At 45.6% G+C, this 25,470-nt stretch overlaps 1 protein-coding gene across 1 annotated transcript; it reads left to right on the forward strand.

The window, feature by feature from the left end:
• The first annotated feature begins 264 nt into the window (after window positions 1-264).
• zfyve26 (zinc finger, FYVE domain containing 26) lies at window positions 265-25,465 on the forward strand. Its single transcript, XM_077621257.1, has 43 exons — window positions 265-412; window positions 924-1,208; window positions 2,178-2,253; window positions 2,327-2,413; window positions 2,487-2,618; window positions 3,231-3,561; window positions 3,641-3,765; window positions 4,349-4,513; window positions 4,593-4,681; window positions 5,743-5,888; window positions 5,975-6,169; window positions 6,997-7,470; window positions 7,609-7,683; window positions 8,213-8,254; window positions 8,505-8,590; window positions 8,678-8,921; window positions 9,593-9,856; window positions 9,922-10,044; window positions 10,114-10,293; window positions 10,866-11,105; window positions 11,188-11,293; window positions 12,497-13,290; window positions 14,170-14,366; window positions 14,432-14,536; window positions 14,621-14,743; window positions 15,077-15,494; window positions 16,160-16,261; window positions 16,323-16,510; window positions 16,592-16,728; window positions 17,586-17,614; window positions 18,140-18,285; window positions 18,365-18,585; window positions 19,350-19,497; window positions 19,680-19,883; window positions 20,740-20,934; window positions 21,039-21,236; window positions 21,541-21,621; window positions 22,029-22,144; window positions 22,264-22,402; window positions 22,872-22,931; window positions 23,527-23,709; window positions 23,805-23,855; window positions 24,717-25,465. The coding sequence occupies exons 2-43, from the start codon at window positions 1,006-1,008 to the stop codon at window positions 25,005-25,007; spliced, it is 7,509 nt and encodes a 2,502-aa protein (XP_077477383.1). The 5' UTR covers window positions 265-412; window positions 924-1,005; the 3' UTR covers window positions 25,008-25,465.
• The last annotated feature ends 5 nt before the right edge of the window (window positions 25,466-25,470 follow it).

The raw sequence follows: 25,470 nt of genomic DNA on the forward strand, positions 1-25,470 counted from the left end.
CTGCTCGTGAAAATTATATATTTATAAAATGAATTAGCCGACGTACATATTTAAAGGCGCTGAGATAATTAAGTTTAGTTCAAAAAGTGGTACTTTAACTAAAAAAAAACTGAAAAACAATACATTCAAAACTCCTAAATGTAATTCTGAAAAGCATATTGTTTTTTTTATTTCAGTTAGTACGAAAACGCCCATTTATTTCATACCCATTCTAAAAGAATTGCCGGATTTTCGACAGCACTCAAACGCAGCAACGCTGTTCTCCTCTGACCAATCCGATGGCTTCAATTGAGTCAGCTGATCAACTCACGTGACCGCACTTTGGCAGTCGGTGAAGTAGCTGAACGCAAGGGGCTAAGAAAAGTGCACACAACTCTTCAAATTCCGTGCTACAAACTACACAAAGACATGGGCAAGTCATTTTATTAATTTTATGTGCTTTACAGCGTAGCTATAATTGCAATGTAGTTTTTTTTCCACGGAACTTGCCACTAACTTTCTTGCTCGCTAATGCTAATATACATGCTAACGCTAACTTGACGTTTGGTCATCTGTCAGTGAACCCTGCCAGGACAGAATACTGCTAAAAAAAATAAAGAATAAATATTTTAACTTAGTCTGGTTGTACGGTTGAAAGCCCAGTTGTGACATCTTGTGTTCAGTACGTAAACAACTGAATTAACTGAATTGTAATGTATTTTTGTTTGTTTAAACTGCATTTTAGGACTGCACCGTTTTGTAAGCATACTCACTATATGGCTTTTAATAACACAAAATATTCACAATTATTGCCAAGTTAACATTATAAAGATTTTCCCAAAACATGGCGGTGGGCTTCTCTTTTGTGAGTTTTCTCGGGCAAACTCTTCACGAATTAAAATGTTAATTAATTTATGATTATGATGTATTATTGTCTGCTCCAGGTCTACGAGGCTCCCGTTTCCGACTCGTCCGAAGGGACAGCTGACCTCCGGTGGCGCTCTCGCGTCCGGTGCACCGTCCAAAATGGACGCCCAGGCGGCGCACCCCTTCGGGCGCGAGGCCGAGACGTCGCTCCAGGCCCTCTTCGACTACTTTAAGCGATGCCTGATGTGCGGTGAGTGGGAGGTGGCCAGCGCTTGCGTGCCGCAGCTGCTTGCGGCGGCGGAGACGGCGGCGAAAGTGCGGGAGATTGTCAAAGCGGTCGTCTGCCATCCTTATCGTTTAAAGTAAGTCCAATTGCTATTTTCCTTTATTTGTTTGTCATCGGTTTAAGATTAGGACTGCCACCATTAATGGACTATCAATTTAATCCATGACTATTTTGATTGTCAATAAATCTTTTTTGAGGTCCCTCCCATTCCAAATAGATTGGACATGTATCGCTGTCAAATGGGGTAAATGAGTTACAACTGCATTCTATATTGACATTTTTTATGTGACTTCTTTAATTTTTAATGGTAGCCAATGGGTTAAAAGTAAATATTCTCGCCTGTTTTAAAAAATGATCTTTGGTATTTTTAAACTTTAAAAAAAAAAAAAAAAAAATGTTTTCAGGTTTAAAAATAAGAATCAGCATCTTAAAAATCCCTTGATTTCTTTTTAATCGAAATTTGACATTCATTAATTTTAAAACGTCCTGTGAAACACTTAATGATCGTTATCCTTACATTTAAAAAAAAATCTTTTTCATTGTCATCTTGGTTCTGCTTGTGAAAATTATATAACAAACACAAAACGTAACTAAATATTCTAATTTATTTTAAAAATAATATATTACATTTAAAAAGGAGCAGAAAAAAACATCTTTTTAGGCTTCTTTTTTTTTTCAAATTTAACTTATAATTGGTTACCTTTAACAGCGATAGATATTTAATCAATTTTGAGGTTACGACCTCACTGCCAACCCTCCCGGTCAAAATGGATTGGACGTCTACCACCATCAATGGTATAGAAATACCCAGTCTTCCTAGTACGAAATAAAAAATAAACCTTACATTAATATTGTGACCTGCATGTCCCAAAATGTGACGTAAGTCAGGGTTTATTTATTTTTAAATGAGTGAAAATAGTCAAAACAGTAAAAAAAAATCTGATGAGTCGAAAATTAAAATATAATTGTTTGTGGCAGCCCTGATTATGAGTTTTCATGATGTTGTGCTGGATAAATTTAACTAAACGGCTTAACAAACTTCCAGGTGGGAATCTGTTGGCAGTCCACACAAGCTGTCCTGGTTTTGGCTGCGGATTTTTGAACAACAGACCGAGCAGCAGGTCAGCTCAACCCACGTTGAATTTGTAAAAGTGTACGTGTGGATTCTCACTTTGCTTTCATTTTGGGGGGAAGATTTCTCCCAAGGTCAGAACCCAGTTAGAGTTTCTTCTCCTGCTGGAGCATCTGTGGGCAGAGGGTGTCCAAGAGGATCTCCTCGAGGTGACGTTCTTACTTTGCTATTCTCTCTGGGTATTTGGGAGCCCTAATGGTCTGACCGTGTCCCATCCAGCAGCAGGTTCACCAGGCTTTTGCGGGCACGCAAAGCGCCAAAGAATCATCGCAAGCCGCCGTGGAGTGTTGTTTGCTTACATTGCTGGAGAAGAAGAAGCCCAGGCTTGCACGGTCACTTGCACATTTCTTGCAGGTAATAGTGGTCAATTATTTTTTCTGTATGATTATTTGCCACAGGATAATGCTTTTTTTTTGGGTCGTGGAGAAATTGAACCATTTTTTTCTCCTTCTGGAAAGATTCAAAGTACTAACATGTCTCTTTTAAAGGACGTTATTTTTTAAATTAGAAAAATATATTCATTTTTGTCATGGGAAAAATGTCTGATTTGATGCCTGGGAAGGTTCAAACTCCTTTGCTAAATAGTTGACAAAGTGTTTATTTTTCTAAATGGACATTAAAAATAATCTAGGAAAAACAGTTATGATCTCTTTTAAGTTTTTAAAATAATATTGAACAAAATGACCTTGATTTAAAAAGTATCATTTTACATAAAAATAATACATAGAAGAAAAAAATGCTAATAATCTTGTTCTAGAGTAAATCAAATTTCATTGACATTTTCCAATAAAAAAAAGTACAAATTCTAAGATTTTTCTAATGTAAACAGTAAATAATGTGTTTCCTACATGAACCGATCAGTCGACCAATCGCAAAAATGCTAATGCTAACTGTCTCTATGCACTGTTGCTATATGACCCCGATCCACTATTATTATTATTATAATTTTTTGTCCTTACCTTCCAGTCCAGTGTGGACGAAGCACCCGTGCAGCACGTGTTCATCCGCCACCTGCTCACCAAACTGGAAAACCCCGCCTCGGATCCCGAGTGGGAAGAGGACGTCTACTCGGCCTTGGCGGCCATGCCGCCAAGGCCGCGGCGTCCCGGCGGAGGCGACCACCAATTAGAGGCCCTGTGCGAGATGCTGTGGGCGTCCAGAGACGGTCCCCTGGACGAGGACAGGGTCCTGAGCGCTCTGGTTCGGCCCGGCTGCCACGCGCTCCTGGCGGCGTACTCCTCGGTCGCGCTGAGGCTGCGGCGGGATTTCCTGCTCAGGAGCGCCCCCCAGACGCCAGGTGCGGTTGCGGCGGATCCCCGTTTTGGCCGGAAAACGTCGGGGTAAAAACTCACAGCGTGTCGTCTGTTTGTCTCCAGCTCGCCTGCCGGAGGCCGAGAAGCTGGCGCTGAGCCTGTGTTGCCATGGCGAGCGTTCGTCCGCCTGGAAGATGATCTACTTTGAGGGTCTCGGCAGCGGGAAGCACTTCCTGGAGCAGGTCTTGGTAAGTCGCCTCTGCTTGTGGACCGTCACTCAGGACTGAGACCAATAACCGATTTTTGGAGCCGATATTCATTTGCAGTAAAAATAAATGTAAAAAAAAGACTAATCCTAACATTGAACTTCCTTAAAAGTTATTAAATCACACAAATTAACTATATATGTTGATTTTTTTTAAATTTTATATTATATTCTAATCTAATCTAATATACCCAGTCAAAATGATCTATTCTAATATTACATTTATGAAGAAATAATTCGCGGTTTCTTACAATTTATGTTTTTGAATGTACAATAAAATTGTATTTTTGTAGCGGCAAGGGAACAAAGGGTTAAATCTGCCTTGGTGCCACTGTTTGTGTTTATTACCAATAAAGGGCGCCGTGAATTGAAGCATAGCAGTCGCAACAACGTCAAACTTCTCGGTGACGGTTTATGTTAGGCTAGAGCAGGAATGTTTTTTTTTTCTTCTTAATGTGTACAAGAGTTCCCAAATAATCCTCCTCTTTCTTGCAAAATTGAAGAAGTCCAGCGTGATTCGAAGATGAAAAGCCGCTTTTTTTTTTTGTTCTCCGCTCCTTCCATAGGTGACGGCGTTGGATCTCATCAAGCACGAGGAGTTTTCTCAGCTGAAGGACATGTTGCGCTCCGAGTTTCGCCCCCTGTGTCGCCTGCTGCTGCTGCTAGGATGGACGCAGTGCGCCAGTCTCGGCTCGGCGCTAGCGCTGCTCCGCGTCCTGCATCACCAGCAGGTCTTGAGCCCACGCACTTTTCCAAAAGGCTTTGCTGCTTCTTTCACACGTGGCGCTTTTATTTCTTGCTTTATTTTAGCCATCCGCCAAGGACTCGGTCCTGCGTGACTTTGCCAACCTTTTGTCCTCGCAGCTTGGGATACTGGAGTGGTGTAAAAACAACAATCCGTGAGTATTGTTTTTTTTTTTCTTTTTCTAGGGACTGTCTAGGGAACCTGTGGCTCGGGAGCCACATGCGGCCCTCATGATGGATGCATGTGGCTCTGAGCTAAAATACGGAAACAGACAAGTCCTGAACGCAATAATGGGAGCATTGCGTCGGCACGGTGGTGTTGTCACTACCTCTAGCGCACAGGTGTCAAAGTGGTGGCCCGGGGGCCAAATCTGGCCCGCCGCTTCATTTTGTGTGGCCCGGGAAAGTCAATCATGAGTGCTGACTTCTGTTTTAGGATCAAATTCAAATGAAGAGTATAGATGTATATTAAATTTCCTGATTTTCCACCTTTGAAATCAATAATTGTAATTTTTAATCAATTTTTTCTGTGTTTATAGTTCAAAAATCATTTTGTAAAATCTAAAAATATATTTAAAAAAGCTAAAATAAACATTGTTTTAGATCTAGAAGAAAACTGAATATTCAGGGCTTTTAATCCAGTTCTTTTAATCCATTTATTTAAAAAAAAATCTAAATATTATATCTAAAATGGTCCGGGCCACATGAAATTGAGTTGACGTTAATGCAGCCCGCGAAACAACCCGAGTCTGACACCCTTGCTCTAGGGCCTTTTTAAATCCTTTTTTTCCATTATACTCCTGCGTATGCTTATTATATATATACATATGCTTATTTATTTAAATATTTATTAATTTATTTATAGTTAAAATTTCTTTTCCTGTGTCTGTATTCTCTGGATGAATAAAGTAATCTAATCTAATGCCATTGATCCTCGTCGATTAGCTGCAGCGTAACAATGATGTCAACAGAATTCATTTGTACTGTATAAGTGGTAAGATGACTTAAAAATAGACACTCATTTTCATGTATTTTGACTTTTAAATTGTAATAGGAATCGTTTATGGGTCTCTCTATCAAAAATGTTTCCCAGATGAAAAGCGAAGTTACTAAGGGGCGCGCAAAATGCCATTTTTTTTTAAATTTTCTCGGCACATTTCAGCCTCAGAATTTTCGGTCCGTCTCTAAGTTTGAATGTTGTTTTCTGTGAGAACAGCGGTATTCCCAAGGAGGCTTTGCTGGGGCAGCTGCAAAGTCTGGACAGTCACTCGGCTCTCTACATTCTGCACACGTTGACGCCGCTGGCACGCTTTGAAGAGCGCCGCGTTCTCGACCTGCTCCAAGAGACTCCCAATCCAGGAAGTCAGCGTGCAGCCCGGCCTCGTTATCCCCCCCAATTGTGGGCGTATCGCCTTTAATGAACTCCTTTTGGATATTTTGTCCCGCAGGTGACGGCGAGGCAGTTTTGAGCCCCGCGGCGCAGAGGAGCGTGGTGGTCTTCCGCGGCTTCTGCGCCATGAAGTACGCCATCTACGCGCTGTGCGTCAACGCCCACGAGAGGGTGGCGTGCAGCCGCTGTCGAGCCAAGAGACGGAGAGACGCTTGGGAAGGGACCGAGCCCAGCCTCCTCGCCACTTCACAAGGTTTGGAATTGAACTATAGACTGTTTTATTTATTTATTTTAAATCTCCAACCTTATTTTTTAAAGAAACTAAATGACCAAATATGAATAGAACTAAAATAAAAATGTCCAACTTATTGAAATGCTCAGCTCTCCCCCTATTTGGGCTGTGAGACCCCTAAATGAAGTACACAATAAAACGGGCAAATCAGGGAATAATTGATTATATAACTACATTAAGATTTTCATTTCCTCACCACAAACTGAATTATTGCTCTTCCTTTTTTTCCATTTTCTTCTTCGCTGTAGAGCACAAGTGTCAAAGTGGTGGCCCGGGGGCCAAATCTGGCCCACCGCATCATTTTGTGCGGCCCGAGAAAGTAAATCATGAGTGCTGACTTTCTGTTTTAGGATCAAATTAAAATGAGGGTTATAGGAGTATAGATTTATATAAAATTTCCTGACTTTCCCCCTTTTGAAATCAATAATTGTCATTTTTTTTAATCGATTTTTCTGTGTTTTTAGTTCAAAAATCATTTTGTAAAATCTAAAAATATATTTAAAAAAAGCTAAAATAAACATTGTTTGAGATATATAAAAAACGGAATATTCAGGGCTTTTAATCCAGTTCTTTTAATCCATTTATAAAAAAATATCTAAATATTCTATCTAAAATGGTCCGGCCCACGTGAAATCGAGTTGACGCTAAAGTGGCCCGCCAACCAACCCGAGTCTGACACCCTTGCTGTAGAGTTAGCGTTATTGCTAGCAATCGCTAAGTTTTCCATCCGCAGTATTAGCTTCTTCCCAAAATGATTACAAATAAAGATTTTTTTCCCGTCTTTCTAGATGGCCAGTCGCCATTTCGGCGCTACCTGTCCGAATGCCAAGTGTACTTGGATTCCGTGCCCGTCCTGTTCCGGCTGGAGCTGCTGGAAAACATCTTCTCGCTGCTTTTCCTCTCCGGCGCCGATTTTGCTCCACCGAGCCCCGAGCAGGAGAGCGCCACAAACCCGGCCTCCTCGGAAACCGGGGAGGAACCCGCCAGTCCCCGACCGCCCGAGCCAGATCTGGCCCACCTGGTCCAAGGCTGCCAGGGCTTCCTGGCGGACCAAACGGCCCTGGAGGGCTTTCTGAAGCTCCTCAAAGAAACTCTGGAGGCCGTGTCCCCGGCGGGCCCCGGGGAGGCGGAGTTAGCGGAGAGCCTGGGTTGCTCGGTGGCCGGCGGGACCTTCGGGGCTCGCCTGCTTAGGTTGTCCAAGCGCACCGCTGAGGCTCAGTGGAGGCTGCAGATCGTCACCAGTAACCATCGCAGCGGAAGCGGTAAAAAATGCAGGACCGGTAGTTTTTTTTAAAACATTTTTTACAGTGTGCAGCAATGGTGGATTGATCATTCTCTCTCTAAAACATTTTTTACAGTGTGCGGCAATGGTGGATTGATCCTTCTCTCTATTTTTGCAGGTTCCGAGGTTTTGAGGAAAACCCCAAAAAGTGGGAGCCCTTCCTCAATGGGTGGGGAGGTCGGCCCCAGTTCAGGTAGGGTGGGCATTTTACACAAAAAGTAGATTTAGTAAGGGAAGAAATATGGCAGCCACAATATAATTTTCTACATGATAATAACCATAGCTACTACTGAGTCTAACATGATTTCAGGGGCTAATCCAATGCATGCTATCACAAAAAACAACATTTGAAATGAATGAAACTCACAAATTCCCGCTTTTTAGCCATGAAACATTAATATTTCACTTCTGGCATTGGCGCCTACAATGTGAGTTGACAGCGTATCAGATTGCGGTAAAATACCACTGCCATGTTGTTTACATTCAAAAATTCCAAAGCGGCAAGCAATCACTGTTGCATTCGTGTGCAACTCCAAAATGTAGGACACAAGTGTCTTGCTGGACATAATGCCACTGCCATCATTTTTCAATCTAATCAAATGCTTAAATCTCGCTACAATATACACAAATGGCAATAATAGAGACTAACAACAAAAATCCACAATTCTGTGTATTACATATTACAGTCTATAATTTTTAATGTTTTTTTTCTCCCTCGGCAGAGTTAAAACAGGACGCCCTCGATGAAGTATGGAAAACAACAGGTGATCTATATTTATACGATAAACATTGAATTTTTGAAAGAAAGTCTTTCGAGAATTATTTCTGTTTTTAGTTGCTATTCTAGTTCTATCGCTCACGTCGGCCAGATAATGGTCTTTTCTCGCTAAAAAATATGCGAGCATTAGCTTCCTTTAGCATTGCTAATTTAGCTCAGGCACGGCTGCCAAAACGCTAAATAGTAAATTAGCGGTATTTTATTTCATTTTTTATTTTCTTGCCACCTGAATGTAGAATGGCTGATCCCCGCCATGTTGTCTCCCCCGGAGTCTCTCCTCGTCTCCTGCATCCGCTGCGGAAACTTCATGGAGGCCCGTCAGGTGAGTTATCCAGGCGGCTAGGGACGGTTGACGACACCCCCAGCGAGCGCTCCTTGTTTTACCATTTGCCCGATGCCTTTTGCGAAGGTGTCTCTGGTTTTCGACCTGGAGGCGTCGGCCCCCTGCGGCGAGCTGGCCTTAATGGAGCGCTACACGGAAGTCCTGGAGGAACTGAGCCAGGTGGAGCAGAAGATGGAAAGTCAGTCGTCGTCGTCGTCTTCGTCATCCGAGGGCCCGTGCGTCGCTTCGGCTGCCGGGGCTGGCGAGCGCAGCCGATTGGGCAGCAGCGGTCGCTTCACCCTTCAGGCCATTGGAAACGCGGCGGCAGCAGGTGAGACCTCTACGCGGACCTCCCGAGGTCACCCACGTGACTAGCATTTGCTTTTTCGTGCTTCGTTTAGGTTAGTTCCGTTTTTGGGTCATGATTGGAGTCTGGGAATGTATAATTTCATTGACATAAAGTCACTTTGCCCAGCTACTTTAGCTTCAGGTTTGTTTTTGCTAGTCGTAGTTGGTTTTATTTTGAAGAGTAGAGTTTAAGAATTTTATGGGGGGTTGAGGTTGTTTTGGATGATTTATTTATTATAAGGTCAAGGGAATTTTAGTTGTTTTTAGTTCAGGTTTATTGGATTGTAAATGTTTTTTCTTGGTGAGCTTTTGGAGGGCAGTCATTTTGGTTGGGTTTATGTTGATTTTTGTTTCATTTAGGTAAGGTTTCTTATAGAATAATTATTACTTATTTTTTTTCATTTGTTTAATTGAATTAGTTAGTTTTTTTTTTTAGTTTTGGTTCTTTGAGCGTAAGAATAGAAGTCAAATTCAGCCAATAGGCTCCCCAAACGTCAGCAAGTCAGTGAGTTTTTGAGTGAGCCATTACAAATACAGGGAGGAAACACTAAAGCTAGTTTTAGTCATTTTTTCTAGCCAGTCAAAAAACAAAACAGAAACTGGTCTTGTTTTCACTCTGGTCGGTTTTCCCTCATTTGTTTCTTTCTTCCGTAGGCGTAGCTTTCTACTCCATCTCCGACATAGCCCAGCGCCTCCTCAGCACGCCGACCCACCCGCTGCCGTCCCTCCGGGAGGACTACTGGAGCGAGCGATGCTCCCCGGACCCAGCCTGCCCGTTGAGCACCCTGCTGGAGGAGCTCAGCCCGTCGGCCATGGCGGCCTTCGACCTGGCGTGTTGCCACTGCCAGCTTTGGAAGACCTCTCGGCAGCTGCTGGACACGGCCGAGCGCCGCCTCGCCGCCGGCCTGGAGGCTCGCGGTACGTCGCCCTTTGCCGTCCGGGCTGGCCGACGTCACGATGACGACTACCCGTCTCCCCCGCAGGCGTGCGCGTGGATCCCAAAGCTCTTCGTCCGGAGAACATCTGCGGGTTTCCTCTGCTCTTGCAACACCTCAGCAAGATCCTCAATCGCCACGCGCCCAGCAAGAACTCGGTCAAGATGACGGGTGAGCGAACCGACGGCGTGGCCAGATCCAAAATGGCTGCCCTAAGCGACGGTTGCCGCTTGTGTTCAGAGAGCGCGGCGAGGGAAGAGCCGGCGCCGGCCACGGCCAGACCTTTTGGGTGCTGCATCCAGGAGGTGCTGCTGAGCTGCCACCCGACGCTGAGCGAGGAGTGCATCGCTGCCAGGCTGGCCCTGACGCAACGCTTGGACAGCAGCCTGCGCGAGCTAAGCTCTGCCATCGAGGTCGCCGGTCAGTACGCTCACTTATATGCGCTTTATTGCTTTTCTCAACCCAAGCTTAATTTATTTATCGTTTAAAAAATCAGGAATCTTAGTTGGTACTTGATGTCAAATTTTATTTTATCACGCAGAGCTTTTTTCGATTTTTGTTTATTGATTCATCTAGTGCACCTGTGTCAAAGTGGCGGCCCGGGGGCCAAATCTGGCCCGCCGCATCATTTTGTGTGGCCCGAGAAAGTAAATCATGAGTGGCGATTTTCTGTTTTAGGATCAAATTCAAATGAAGAGTATAGATGTATATTACATTTCCTGATATTCCCCCTTTTAAATCAATCATTGTCATTTTTCAATCTATTTTTTTTCTGTGTTTTTAGTTCAAAAATCATTTTGTAAAATCTAAAAATATAAAAAAAAGCTCAAATAAACATTGTTTTAGATCTATAAACAACAGAATATTCAGGGATTTTAATCTAGGCTAATTGAATGCTAAATTGTACCTGGCCATGAGTGTGATTGGTTGTTGGTCTCCTTGTGCCCTGCCATTGGCTGGCCACCCACCAATTCATCGTCCTTTTCTCTCAGACGGCGTGGCGGCATCCTCCGCCTCCCTCGCCGCGCTACTGTCGGAGCAGGCCGGCGGGAAGGCGTCGGAACCGGACCCCCGTCCGGTGCGTTCCGCCATCAAGCGGCTGCTGAGTTCGCTGGACCGCCTTTGCCCCTTCGAGCCCGACGGGGACCTGAGCAGGCCCCACTTCGTCCGCGTCTTTCTGAACTACGTCGACGCGTTGGCCGCCCTGTTGGTGCGCGGCCTCGGATCGGAAGGTTGGCGGCCCGCCGGGGTGGAAGAAGGGTGAGAAGTCGTTGTTGCCGTTGTCGTTGTTCTTGACGCCTTGTTTTGTCTCAGACCAGGCCAGCGAGGTGAAGCTGGGGAACCCGTTGCCGGTCTTGCTTCAAACTCCGTCGCAGCTTCTCTCCTACCTCATGTTTGAGCGGCAAGTTTCTCCGGACAGGTATGTGTTTGCTGACAAATTATTTGGGTATTTTTGTGGCCCGGTCAGGCTTTTCCAAATCGGTCATTGAGTAGAAGGTGGCAATTTACAGTAATCCCTCAAATATCGCGGATTCACTACATCGTAGATTTTTTTAAATTAATTTTTTGGGGTAAATTGACTCCAAAAAATTTGCACCATCTGTTGCATCGGGTGGAGTCCGGCATCCATTTTTTTGGGTGCAACTTTTGTCAAGCATCTGCTTTGAATGACTTCATTTTCATTTGTGTGGTAATCCTCACCTTAGATGTTTTGTACCAAATTGTGATCACAATCACTTCTAATCCTATTTTTCTGTTTGTTTATTTTTCATTTAACTAATACTAATCTGATCACCTGTTCTAAAGCTCCCATCACTGCATTTTATTTTGCACATTACAATCGTTCATGTTGGTGTTCTGCAGTGAGATGTGCAAGCAAGTTACATTTATATTTTGAAATGGCTTTTTATGCTTTGACCTTTTTACTGTCCCATTTTTCCAATGTGGGCGTTAAAACGAGTATTTGTGAAGAAAAAAGGGACTGCATTTAGAATTTTTACAAAATAATATTTTAGTTATGTGAAACATTTTCAGTACATCTATATATTTTTGTATATCTGTTCTAAAATGTATGTATCTATGTATATATATGTATGTATATATATATGTATGTATATGTATATGTATATATATATATATATTTGTGTATATATATGTATATATATATATATATATATATGTGTGTATATATATATATATACATATACAAATATACATATGTGTATATATATATATACCTATATATATGTATATGTATATATATGTATATGTGTGTGTATATATATGTGTATATATGTATATATGTGTGTGTATATATATGTGTATATATGTATATATGTGTATATATATGTATATATATGTATATATATATGTATATATGTATATATATGTGTATATGTGTATATATGTATATATATATATGTATATATGTGTATATATATGTATATATATGTATATATATATGTGTATATATATGTATATATGTATATATATATGTAATCCAATCCAATCCAAAAATTTAAATTTTATAAATAATGCTATGTCCATGTCTGTTCAAAATTTACCTTTTTTTAAAAAATGGATTATATTTGGAATCTTTTTTTCTTTGTCTGTTTCCGTCTAGGATGCTCTCCCTGCTAAGAGAGGCGGGGCTTAGCCTCAGCCTCCAGCAAGTGATCATCCAACGATGCTGCAAGGTCCCGCCCACGGGGACCGCCTTTCGGGACCAGACCCGGGATGGCGTTGGGGCCGGGAAAGACGTCGACGACGACGCGTTCGGCGTTTCCGCTTTGACCTCGTTGCTCCAACGCCACGCCGGCCATCACGCGACCACGCTGGGTTTGGACGAGCTCCCGTCCGACGCCAGCGTGGAGTCCGTCTCTTCGGAGGACGACTCGCCGGCCGCCGCTTCTTCGCCCGCCTCGTCCCGGTCCTTCTCGCTCACCCCGTCCCTGCTGACCTTCCTGAAGTCTCGCTCGCCCCTGGTGGCGGCCCTGGTGTGTTTGAGCGCCTCCAAAGGCGAGAGCGCTCGCAGCCAATCCTCGGGCTGGACGGGCTACTTCCGCGGCGGCCGCAAGGAGCCGCCCATGGACGCGGAGCAGATCGGCCGCGAGGCCGACGCCCTCCTCCTGGCCCGGCCGACGCTCCGGGCGTACCTGGGCGTCATGGCCGAACCCGTGCTGGGCCCCGTCGACGACGAGGGGCTCGCCGCCAGGCTGTGCGGGACGCCCCCGGTGGGGCTCCTGCTCGCCGGGCCCCGGGACGAGGCGGCGCGTGAGGCGGCCGCCGACGCCTTTCGGCGGGCGCTGGCTTCCGCCGACGTGGAGCGAGCGCTGAGGTTGCTGGAGCTCTACGGGCCTGGCGGCGACCAGCAGGGAGAGCTGAGGGATCGCCTGCTAGCCTGGGCGGCCTTGGAAGGTAAGCCCCGACCGACACGCCGGATCGACCCCAAAATGCTTTATTTAAATAAATCGTCACCAATTTTTGCTCGCACATGAATCACGTCATTGGTTCTAATTCTACTTTGAACTTTACATGTTTCTTAAAAAGGAAAGGCTGAGAATTTGAGCCATTTTTAGGTCGACAATGACGCTAAAGCAGGGGTCGGGAACCTTTTTGACGAAGAGAGCCAGAAACAATTCATAATTCAACATTATTCCTTGAGAGCCATATTCAGAATTTAACAGTAAAAATACATGAAAATTTGCATTTATTAATCGTTTCACCACTTTGAAAGTTAAAAAAAAGTCTCTGAATTCTGAATTTTCACTGTTCCTATACAATGAGTATCAATGAGAGTATGCATGCAGAAGAGTATAATGAAGAAAAAATTATGATTAAAAAGGCACTGCAGATATTGTCGCCATGACGCTCCCATTGGTGCGTTCCGGACTTAGGTGGTCTCTCACCAGCGGTTCTCATATTTTACCACACAGGTTAGCGGAGAGCCATATACACCCATCACAAGAGCCACATATGGCTCCTGAGCCATAGGTTCCCTACCCCTGCGCTAAACGCTTATTGTTATTCATATTTTAATTATTTATGTGATAATGAGTGCAATTCTGTTTTTATCCCTTTGAACGTTGTTTTAATTAACGTCTACTTTATTCCTAAAAATGTGTATTAAATGTAATCGTTTCTATTAATAATGAATAACCTCAGTATCGCTTTTTGGATATTCACGTAATTTAGTGTTTTTATTTAAAAAATAATAATGAGGCCCATTTTCTTCTGTTACCAAAATGAACTATACTTGTTGGATGTTGAAGAAAACGTAGCTTCTCCGCCTTCAAGGTGACGAACAAGGCATCAAGCACCTTTTCCGGGTGTGGGGCGGCGACCTGCGCGCTCGCGTGGTTCTCCAGGTGGCGGATCGGTGGCCGCTCGCCGCCTGTGTCGATCTTCTGGACCTCTGCCTGGACGACGTGGCCGAAGCCTCGCTCCGAGTCGACCTGCTACGAAAGAAGACGGAGCTGGACGTATACGGCCAGGTACCAAATGACCTTTGCACCCCGAAAAAAAAACAACTGAAAACTTGACCACTTTCTCCCGACAGATGTTAGCCTTGCAGCCGCCGTTGCCATGGGATACGTGGCAGGAGCTGAGGGCGCAATCGAAAGCTAACCCCGAGTCCGTGCTAGCGCAGATGCTGGAAGCTAAGGTGTGCGTTTTTCCGTTTTAATGTGGAAACGGCAACGAAAAAGAAAAACGATTTCACCAGAGACTGACGTTTTCTTTTCGGCAGGCTTTTTCGCTTGGCGCCAAGTGGGCCGAGCTTCATCCCGTGAGCCAGCAGTACCGATTGCAGCTGCAGACGGAGCATCTGCTGGATCTGCTGGACAAAGGACAGACGAACGAAGCCTTCCAGGTTCGAGGGGGGGACACAAGGCGGGGAGAAAAATCGCCAGTTGCAAAATACATGAAAAAAATGGTCGTCAAGTTTTGCGTACGCGGCACTACCGCTAACCCGTCTTCATTAGCTCGGTAGTTAGCACGCTCAACTGACGCTGTGGCTTTGACTCGCGGTCGAAAAGATGCAATAGGATCTCAGCACCATCATAAAAACTGCTTGCAGATCCACTAATAAAAATATAGATACGTTCCTCGTTTTTCCGCTTTTCCGCTCTCAGTATTTTGCAGAAAATGTGAAAAACTTAAATGAACCTGGCAACCCACCATGCGTATCTGTTCTACCCTTTAGCTTCTCCAGGGCTTAGCTTGCGGCCTGGAGGTGTGCGAGCGCGCCTTGGACCGCCGGCCGGGCTTAGCGGCCTGCCACTTCCTGGCCGACTACGTGACGCTTCACTTCCGGAGGCAGGCGTCGCCGGCGCGCCGACGCCACATCCGCACCTTGGAGCTGGGCTCCACGCTGTCGCTGGCCCTGCCGCCGGGCGCCCGCCACGACTACTACCCCCTGCTGGCGGAGCCGCTACTCATGCTGGAGCAGATGCTCATGAACCTGAAGGTGGACTGGGCCCGGCGGGCTGCCGCCGCCCTGAGGGGCTCGCCGGCGGGCCGGGAGGCGGGCTTCGGGCCGGAGGTGGTGGACGGGCTCCTGGACGAGTACGCCCGCAAGGCCTTGGACTTTCCGTGCGCCCCGTGGGAGAGGTCCAGATCGGGTGAGTGGAGCCTTCTCTCAATAGAAAGCTGCCATTTTGCCTCAAGATCTTGACAATGAAAGCATTCAATTCAATTATGAAAAATCAGCTTCCAAATGCCACCTCAATTTGGGCAGAGATTTTGCAAAAAGTCATTATTTTAAATCAAGAAAGTCAAAGAAGTTGATTGGGTTCAGTGTTGAATATTATAAGTTTTAGACGTTCAAAATTGAAAGCGAAATTCCACCATTTTGGGACAGATTTCCCAAATATTCAAGCATTCCGCACTATTCCTTTTTAGCTGCGCGTGAACAATCATCCTCAAGAAATTGTTATTTGCAGCCCCAACTTTATGAATTGGATGTCATTAACACTTTTTTTGTGTACCGTATTTTCACGACTATAGGGCGCACTTAAAAGTCTTAAATTTTGTCCAAAATAGACAGGGCGCCTTATAATACAGTGTGCTTTATATATGGAAAAAAATTCTAATGTGTCATTCATTGAGGGTGCGCCTTATAATGTGGTGCGCCTTATAGTCGTGAAAATATGGTAATTGACTTCACCTTTAAAAGAACATTTTGACTCGGGTAGGCCACAATGTTAACATATGGAACTCCTTACTTCGACCACTGCCAACTAAAGATTCACCACAAAATCTTTATTATTATTATTATTTTTGCCAGACTCCATCATCAGCCTACAGGACGCCCTGACCCAGTGTCCCGCCCAGGACGGCGTCTCCCTATCGTCCGGCCGTCTGGAATCTCCACCGCCGTCCTCCGCCAGTGAGTCGACCCGTGGCGACTCGGCGACGATCCGTAGCGTTGACCCACGTCTCCCCGGCAGGCAGCACGCCCACCCACACGCCCTCCACAAACAGCGGCGACAGAGAGCGGGACCGAGGCTCGGCGGGAAGGAAGCGGTCCTCGCCCGCCAGATTCCAGCCGCCCGATCGACCGCCCGACCGCAAAGACTGGGTGCCCGATACCCAGCGGGACGTGTGCATGGTATGCCAACGGGAGCGCTTCACCATGGTGAGTGATAAAACACCATCAAAGTGTGGTAAAAGCGTGACAATAACGGTTAACAAAGCGGTGGGCGTTGTCCTCACTCAGTTCAACCGGCGGCATCACTGTCGACGTTGCGGCCGCCTGGTTTGTCGGGCTTGCTCGGAACGCAAGATGGCCGTGGACGGATCTCCCGGCGAGGAAGTCCGAGTGTGTGACCAGTGTTACTCCTACTTTCACCCCGAGTGAGTACAATTTCATGCTCGTTTACTGTTTGCTGATCATTGTTCTTTTCCAGGTGAACTATTTTTCTGATGATTGACTTTAGTACCCTATTTTCACGACTATACGGCGCATCGTATTTTTAGCCGCAGTGTCAGTAACGAGTGCTATTTCTGTATTTGACACGCACAAAGGACGCACCATTTTTAAAGACGCAGCCAGGCATGGCAAAACATACACCAGCTTAAAGATACGGACACACGCTAAAAACACGTTTTTAAAAAGGCAACGGAAGCAAAACTGAGTTGGGTTGTACTTTATTTAGCCATTTTACACTGTACTCACGTCATCATCACCCACAAATCCATCAAAGTCCTCATTTTCTGTGTCCGAATTAAACAATTGTCCATCGAAAACGCTGAGTTTAATACGTTCGTCCAGGCGGCCACAATCCATTTGCAAATAGTAGCTAGCTAGTAGCTAGTGTAACTATTCCAACGCTTCCTTCCATGCTTCGTAAAGGTGTGTTGATGTCGATGTATACAGGCCACAATCCATTGGGTGTATTGACAAAAGAACTACATATCCCAGCAGTCACTGTGCACTACTTTTTCTACGGGGAAAATAGAGTCAGGGGCTGCTTGCCGTAGTTGTGAGAGATGGTGTACAGTATTGACTGATTTATTTGATTTTATCGTGCTAACAATTTTAGTATTGGTCCATATATAAAGCGCACTGGATTATAAGGCGCTCTGTCTATTTTGGAAAAAACATAAGACTTTTATGTGCGCCTTATAGTCGTGAAAATACGGTATGTTTTTATTTTTATTTTGCATTTTTCTCTTAAATGAATATGCTAAATGTCTTGGTTCTTCCGCAGTTCTGATGACGAGCTGGAAGCAGATGAAGGTAAGTTACGGATACATTTGCCTCTCTGCCATTTTTGTTTTCAAACCAGTGACTATTTTTGGTCATTTAAAAGAAAAAAAAATGCCCCACATACGTTTACATCACATTTTGAGTCATCCAAGCCACAATATTCCCATTTAGTATACAACTGAAAAAGAAATGTAACCCATAACTGATAAATCCTATTATTTTTGTATGACGTAAAGTGAACATTAATGTTCTCTCCTCAAGAAATGCTTTATTAGCGTCACTCATTTCTAAGCCAAAGTATTCCCGTTCATCGAAACCTGCTTGCGAATAAAAACACCCGATACTACCCGTACTTATACGGAGTATTTCCATCGAGAGAGACATTGCTAGTGACCTAAATAATGATTTTATAATCACTTAAAGAGAGAGAACGGGCTCAAAATGCTCATCTATTTGGCCCTCCTGCTCAAAACCGATTGGCTCTTCCACCCGACGCGGAATGCACAAAGACGCTGCGACATGTTTTAACCCGAGGCGCTTCTTCCCTCGGCGCAGCGGCGGGGAGTCCCGTCCCGATAGAAGACGCCCTCGGCGACGGCGGCGGCACGTTGCACCTTCCCGAGATGGCCCCCAGGCAGTTCCGGCTCTCCGCCGATCCGGCGCAAAACCAGCGCCTGCGCAACGACTTCTACTACGAGCAGGTTGGCGGCCAATCGCCTCTCTCGACCGACCGTCTCGTACCTTCTCAAATATTTTTTTTTTGTCTGTTCCCCACCCAAGGCGCCCAGCGCCCAGCTGTGCGTGACCATCCTGTCCCTGCACGGCGATCAAGCGGCGTGCGGCCGGCGGCTGATCGAGCACTGCCGCGGACTGTCCCGCAAGCTGACCAACCCCGAGGTGGACGCCTGCCTGCTGACCGACGTCATGCGCCGACTGCTCTTCAGCGCCAAGCTCATGTTCGTCAAGGTGGGACGCCACCAGGACCTGGCCTTGTGCGACAGGTGCGTCGCCGTCCAAAAGAGCGTTCGGGGAAAATTGTGTCGCCGCCGATGTCGTCAAGAAAAATGGAAATCTAAGGCTCATTGACGGACGGTGTTGGACATCCAATCCGTTTTGAGTTGCCATCTTAAATGACTTGGGCGTCTATCACCGTCAGCCGTACCCTTGATTCAGTCATTTTTTTGTGTTACAAATACGGCTTATATGCGAGAAAATCCGCGACATGCCACATATAGTTTATATCGTATTGAGATGCTACATCAGTTTTGATCAGGGGGAGAGAAAAAAAATCACATGTATCAAACCGTGACCGGACGTTTGGTCGCTTGGTCGCCCGGACCCAAACAACCGGCAACCAAAAGTCCGGCGACAAAACAAGGTAAAACAAGACGGTCTACGCATGAATAAAAGCCAACAATGGCCATGAGCAGTTTCACTGAGCCAACGTGTGAGTGTAGAAGAGTTTGTATGTACATGCGCTGTCCCTTTAAGAAGCGACGTCAGTTGAGTCAGGGTCTTAACAAGTTCTCCAACAAAACACAATAAAAGTCCGGGAAATTTGGAGTTTTTCTTTAGCCTAATAATTGATAGGGCATTAAGCATGACTAAATAATAATTCACAGCTTGTATTTAGGGAATTTTACCAACAATTTTAAATGGTAATTATCAATAACCTTCCGGGCGACCAAAAGTCCGGCGACCATATCAAACACTTCTAAGCTAAATGCATTGTTAACATTGCTGATTTCATCTTGTACACTCGCAGCTACATTAGCAAAGTGGACGTGCTAAAAATCCTGGTGACAGCCAATTACAAACACATCCCCTCGCTGGACGACATCCTGGAGACGGTGGCCGTCACGCGCCTCCGAAACCAGCTTTTGGAAGCCGAGTATTACCAGCTGGCGGTAGAGGTGAGAAACATGTCACACACCCAGAAAAAAAACAAAAAAAGAACGCTAAACTTTGACTATGATGATATTTACCAATTTGGTCATACCCAGCTGGGTATGATGACAATTAGGCTTTTGTCGAGTCAATGATGATGACAAAGCCTATGTCCGATTATTATTATTATATTTTACCCCTCCACCAGGTGTCCACCAAAAGCGGCCTGGACCCCTGCGCCGTGTGGCAAGCGTGGGCCATGGCGTCGTTGAAGGCCGGCAACCTGACGGCGGCGCGGGAGAAGTTTGCGCGCTGCTTAAAGGCCCCCCTGGACCGCAACCAGGTCAACGTGGGCCCCATTTTGCTGCAGGAGATCGTCAAGCACCTGGAGACCGCCGTCAGACCCGCCGCGGTACGTACGGCACAAGTTTTTTCCTGTCAAGTCGACCTGCCTCGTAACAAGGGCCCTGATTGCTCGTTTGAATGGTTTTGTAATATCATATACCGTATTTTCACGACTATACAGCGCAGCGTATTTTTAGCCGCATTGTCAGTAACGAGTGCTATTTCTGTATTTTAAGCACTCAAAGGACGCACCGTTTTTATAGACGCAGCCAGGGATGGCAAAACATACAACCAGCTTAAACATACGGACACGCGCTAAAAACACGTTTTTAAAAAGGCAACAGAAGCAAAACGGAGTTGGGTTGTACTTTATTTAGACATTTTACAATGTACTCACGTCATCATCACCCACAAATCCATCAAAGTCCTCATTTTCTGTGTCCGAATTGAACAATTGTCCGAATGAGTCATCGAAAACGCTGAGTTTTATACGTTCGTCCAGGCGGCCACAATCCATTTGCAAATAGTAACTAGCTAGTAGCTAGCGTAACTATTCCAACGCTGCTTTCCATGCTTCGTAAAGCTGTATTGATGTCGATGTACAGACCACAATCCATTGGGTGTATTGACAAAAGAACTACATATCCCAGCAGTCACGGCGCAGTACTTTTTCTACGGGGGAAATAGAGTCAGGGGCTGCTTGCCGTAGTTGTGAGAGCTGTAGAGGATGGTGTACCCTATCCACTGATTTATTTGATTTTATCCTGATAACAATTTTAGTATTGGTCCATATATAAAGCGCACTGGATTATGAGGCGCCCGGTCTATTTTGGAGGAAATTTAAGACTTTTATGTGCGCCTTATAGTCGTGAAAATACGGTATATATTCATTTAGCATTTCAATTTTTTTTGTTCCCTTCAAGACTTTGAGCGAGGACATTTTAGCCCCGCTGCAGGAGCTGCAGGACGCCCTGAGCGAGCGCTCCGATGTCCCGGCGGGGGTCCTCCACCAGGAGTGCCTCTACTACCTGAAGGCGTACGCCCCGCACCTGGCGCTGGTCAGCTTCTACATGCGCCACGACGCCATGACGGAGGCGCTTTCGTACCTCCTGGACAAGGTGGCTCTCCATTTTCTTGCCGGAAACCATTTGGAGATTCGATCAGACGTCTACGGGTGAGTTCAAGTTCATTGCGGTGACGAGTTGTCGCCGTCCTCCTTCAGGACGCCCCGGAGGAAGTGTTCCTGGAGGGGGTGCTGCAACCGGCCCTGGAGCGAGGACGCCTGGGCGAGCTGCAGGACGTCCTGGAGAAACTGGACCCGGCTTTGGAAGCGTGCGGCCGCTACCTGATGGCCTCCTGCCAGTGGCTGCAGCGACGGGGCTACTTCCATACGCTCTACCAGCTCCAACAGTTCATGACGGTCGGTGCTCCCCAAATCTAGCCGCCTTTCGTGCCTAACGTGACTTTTATTTCACCTAACCCAAGGGTGTCAGACTCGGGTGGGTTCGCGAGCCGCTTTAACGTCAACTTGATTTCACGTTGGCCGGACCATTTTAGATATAATATTTAGTTGTTTTTTTAATAAATGGATTAAAATCCCTGAATATTCCATTTTTTATAGATCTAAAACAATGTTTATTTTAGCTTTTTTAAATATATTTTTAGATTTTACAAAATGATTCCATCTTAAGAATGCTCTTAACGTGACGTTATGAACTCGGCAGGATCACGTGCGTGCGGCCATGACCTGCATCCGCTTCTTCGCCCACGGAGCCACTTCGTACCAGCAGCTTGGTGACCAACAGGTACGCAAACACAAGCCTATTCATCGTATTTTTCGGACAAACCGGAGTATAAGTCGGACTAGCCAAGGAAGGCCCATGGAAAGGGGAGGGGTTAAACAAATAGTTATAAGTCAATGAAATGGTCGTATAAGTTCCATTTTTGAGGGTGGGATTTTTTTTTTACTTTATCAATATCAAAACCCAAGCACAAACATTATACATGGAAGTTTAATAGTAAAATAGGAAACAACACATAAAATAGGCACCTGGTAATGTAACATATTAAGGTTTTTTTGGATTATTTTAGCCAAAAAAACATGAGCTGTTTGGTGGTCAGAGTGGCTCAGCCGAACAATGATTTTTTTTTTTTTTAAGTACGGTACTTGGTCCGCATTGACATGATATTGTCAATATGTTACTCACGTTAGCGCTGGTTGGTGCGAGCCAAAGAGCACCTGAAGACGTACCTGCAGGAGCAGCAGTGCAGGGGCGGAGTCAGGAAGAAGGCCTTCCGGAAAATCATGTCATCAAGCGACGTGTCCAGGTGAGTGGACACCCGTCTCCATCTTTCGGACTCGAGGTTCGGGCTCCGGTTTTCTGGGTGAAAAAGACGACTTTTCTAACTTGCTGCTATTTTCTGGCGTCTTTACGTTTTATCTTCAGGCACATGAACACCATCGAGCTGCAGCTGGAGGTCACCCGCTTCTTGCACCGTCGCGAGACGCCGCCCGCCGCCGGCGGCTCCGGGGCCCCGCCCACCTTGTTTGGCGGGAGCGCGGTGAAAGCCGAAGTGGCCTGCAAGGTCAGGCGCTTAAGTGATATAGCCACAAAAAAAACAAAAGCATTTCATTCTGTACATAAGTTGCAAAGTGCTTGCGGGGCGGATCGCCCCCATATTGGATTGGATGGGATAACTTTATTCATCCCGTATTCGGGAAATTTCATTGTGACAGTTGCAGGGGGTGGGTGATTAGCAAAAGTACAAAGTACAAAGCAAATCAAAGTAACTGGGATCATTAAGAATCACCAAATCGAATCATTAAGATAGAAAAGCAGCAAAAACACAAAAACGAGCAAGAGTGGACGGAGCTGGCGCCGCCGGCCGCCACTTGAACGCCGCCATCTTGGTTGCGGTAGCTAAAACGGATACAGACACAAAAAGATGTAAAGTTGGACAAAAACTGGAACCACGTAAAAAGCCTGTAAATATGTTTTTCCCGTGCAAAATGTCTTGGATTTTCTGTTGAAAACGGTTGTTTGTGAATTTGCAGGTGATGCTCGGCGGGAAAAACGTGGAGGAAGGCTTCGGCATCGCTTACCGAGTCATCCAGGTGACGATTGGCGTTTTTTGATCAAAAAAAAATAACGGTACTTGGACGATTCGGCGAAATGCATTTCGTCGACGGACGTTTGGCCGACGGACAGTTCGCCGAACGGACGTTTCGCCGAAACGGGATTCGCGCGCTCTCCCCGCCCCCGGATTGTGTGTGTAAATGTTTTTCAACCTCGGCCCGCGGGCCATATACGGCTCGTTACAGATAACATTCATTTAGGAATAACAAGGGCATGTACTGCCCCCCGCTGGACATATTTCTAAATACAAGTACGTACCACAATGTGCTGGCAATTTTTGATATTTTTTATTTTATCCTTGCGTTTAAAGTAGTAGCCATTTGGAGATCACGCAGAACAGTACGTGACAGTAGAAATAGAGAAAATAAGGTAGTAGTAACGGTAAGTACTACTGTAATGAAATTGTAAATCCAGAAATCCTACTCCAGAAAATTTACACCAGCATAGAAAACGTTGATCCATTCGGCGAACTGTCCGTCGGCCAAACGTCCGTCGGCGAAACGTCTTTCGACGAATCGTCCGGTCACGAAAAAAACAAAAAACGGAAAAGGTCATACGTGTTTGTCGGCACAGGATTTTCAACTGGAGGCGCAGGCGGTGTACGTGAGAGCCGGACAGCGGCTGGTCCGCCACAGGAAGTTCTCGGCGGCGCGTCAGCTGCTCAAGTGCGTGCGAGAGTCGGGCGCCGCCACCAGGGGCGACGGAGACGCGCTGGTCCTCAGCTGCGTGGAGGCGGCGGACAAAGGAGCGGCGGACGTGAGCACACGCGCCGTTGCGGAAAACCTCGCCGCCGTGATGTGCGTTCCCGTTCTTTGTATCGCATTGACGTTTGTTCCTTTTCTTTGTGGCAGGCCAAAGAAGTAGAAAGTCTCATTCTGGAGATCAAGAGCACGGAAATCAAGGTGAGCCTGGGAGTTATCTGTTCTAAGGTATTAGCTAAAATTATCCATTGTGGTCGTTTGTAAAAGAGGGAACTTTTATATGGACGTGTTACACCCTGCATTTAATCTTAAAACACAGGGAGAAATAATCACAACAGTGATACGTTGTTGTTTCTTCAATCCAACTTTTTATCGTAATGACTACAAATCTCCCCTGCCTCAAGCTATGTGCTAAGACCTCAATAATCGAATACCGATATTCTTTAACATGCCACACACTTGCCATATGGATCAAAGGATCAACAATCGAACACCGATAAACCCATCCAATCCAAACTCGTTGTACATTCTCAACATGCAATCGTTAATAAATCAAACACTCTAGCACGGGTCGGGAACCTTTTTGACGAAGAGAGCCATAAACAATTCATATTTTCGAAAGTTATTCCTTAAGAGCCATACCCCAAATTTAAGTCAAGTGGGAAAAAAAAGAATACTTTTGACAACATTCTTATGCAGTTGCTAATCAATGAGTATGCATTCTAGTAGTCTAATGCAGAAAAATGAAGATTAAAGCAGTTCTAGATGTAATATCTCAGTTCTGTCACCAGCGGGTTCCATATTTTAGCTCACAGGTTAGCAAAGAGCCAGATGCACCCATCAAAAGAGCCACATGTAGATTCCCTACCCCTGATCTAGCATGTCACACACGCTTTTGAAAAACTCGGTGGCCCGTCAGGTTTATAATGCATCGTCCCAGCCCAAGCTCCGTTTTTCCATTTTTTTTAAAAACAGTATTTTCATGACTCCATCTGCAATGTGGTTTGTTTTTAAACACTTTATATAAGTTGCCAATGACAGCAAATGACGTTGCTTCCTCAGATCAAAGCTTACCTGCTGTGCAAGAAGCTACGTCCCGCCTACTTACTGGCCGTCAAAATGGAGGCCGCCAGGGCCGGCCCGCTGGTGCGGGGGGTCCTGCGGGAGGCCGAGTCGGCTCGGGACTCGGTCATGCGGAACATCTGCCGACAGTGGCTGCGGGAGCATTGCCCCGGCGACGCCGACGGCGAGGAGGAAGGTCACGGCGACGGCGAGCGGACGGGGGGATCGGGAGGACCTCAAAACCGGGCCAGGCCAGGTAACGGACACCCCGATCGGACCGACTCGCGTTAGTCGCCCTCGGAAAGCCCAGTCCGAATCCATCGCTACCTCAACTACTACAAAAAGGGAAAAAAGGAACATATAGAAATTGCCTTAAGCGCAAATGGTGCAAATTTTCAAGCGACTCACTCCAAAATGCCGCGGAGGAGTTTCATTCTTCAAAAATGCCGTAATCAACCCCGATTTTTTTCTTTTTAATGTTCCAGGCTGACATTTATTTTGAAATCACTTGGCAAGAGATTCTAATGTTGCTGCCTTTAAATGCCAATTGGATCCAAAAGCCACTTTTTTGAGAGTCACTGTGACTAAAAGGCACTCTCATCCACTCACTGCCGCACTTTAAATCTTTCTCCTCTCTGAATTTGTCACCTGTGATTTTTCTTTTGACGCTGACGATGCTAGCACGTGTCAATTGTTTTTGCTAATTCCGAGAAATAAAAACTCATCGGCAAAAAGCCTGAGTAAAATGACGAAG

The sequence above is a fragment of the Stigmatopora argus genome, chromosome 15 (assembly GCF_051989625.1).
Source record: "Stigmatopora argus isolate UIUO_Sarg chromosome 15, RoL_Sarg_1.0, whole genome shotgun sequence".
NCBI lineage: Eukaryota > Metazoa > Chordata > Actinopteri > Syngnathiformes > Syngnathidae > Stigmatopora > Stigmatopora argus.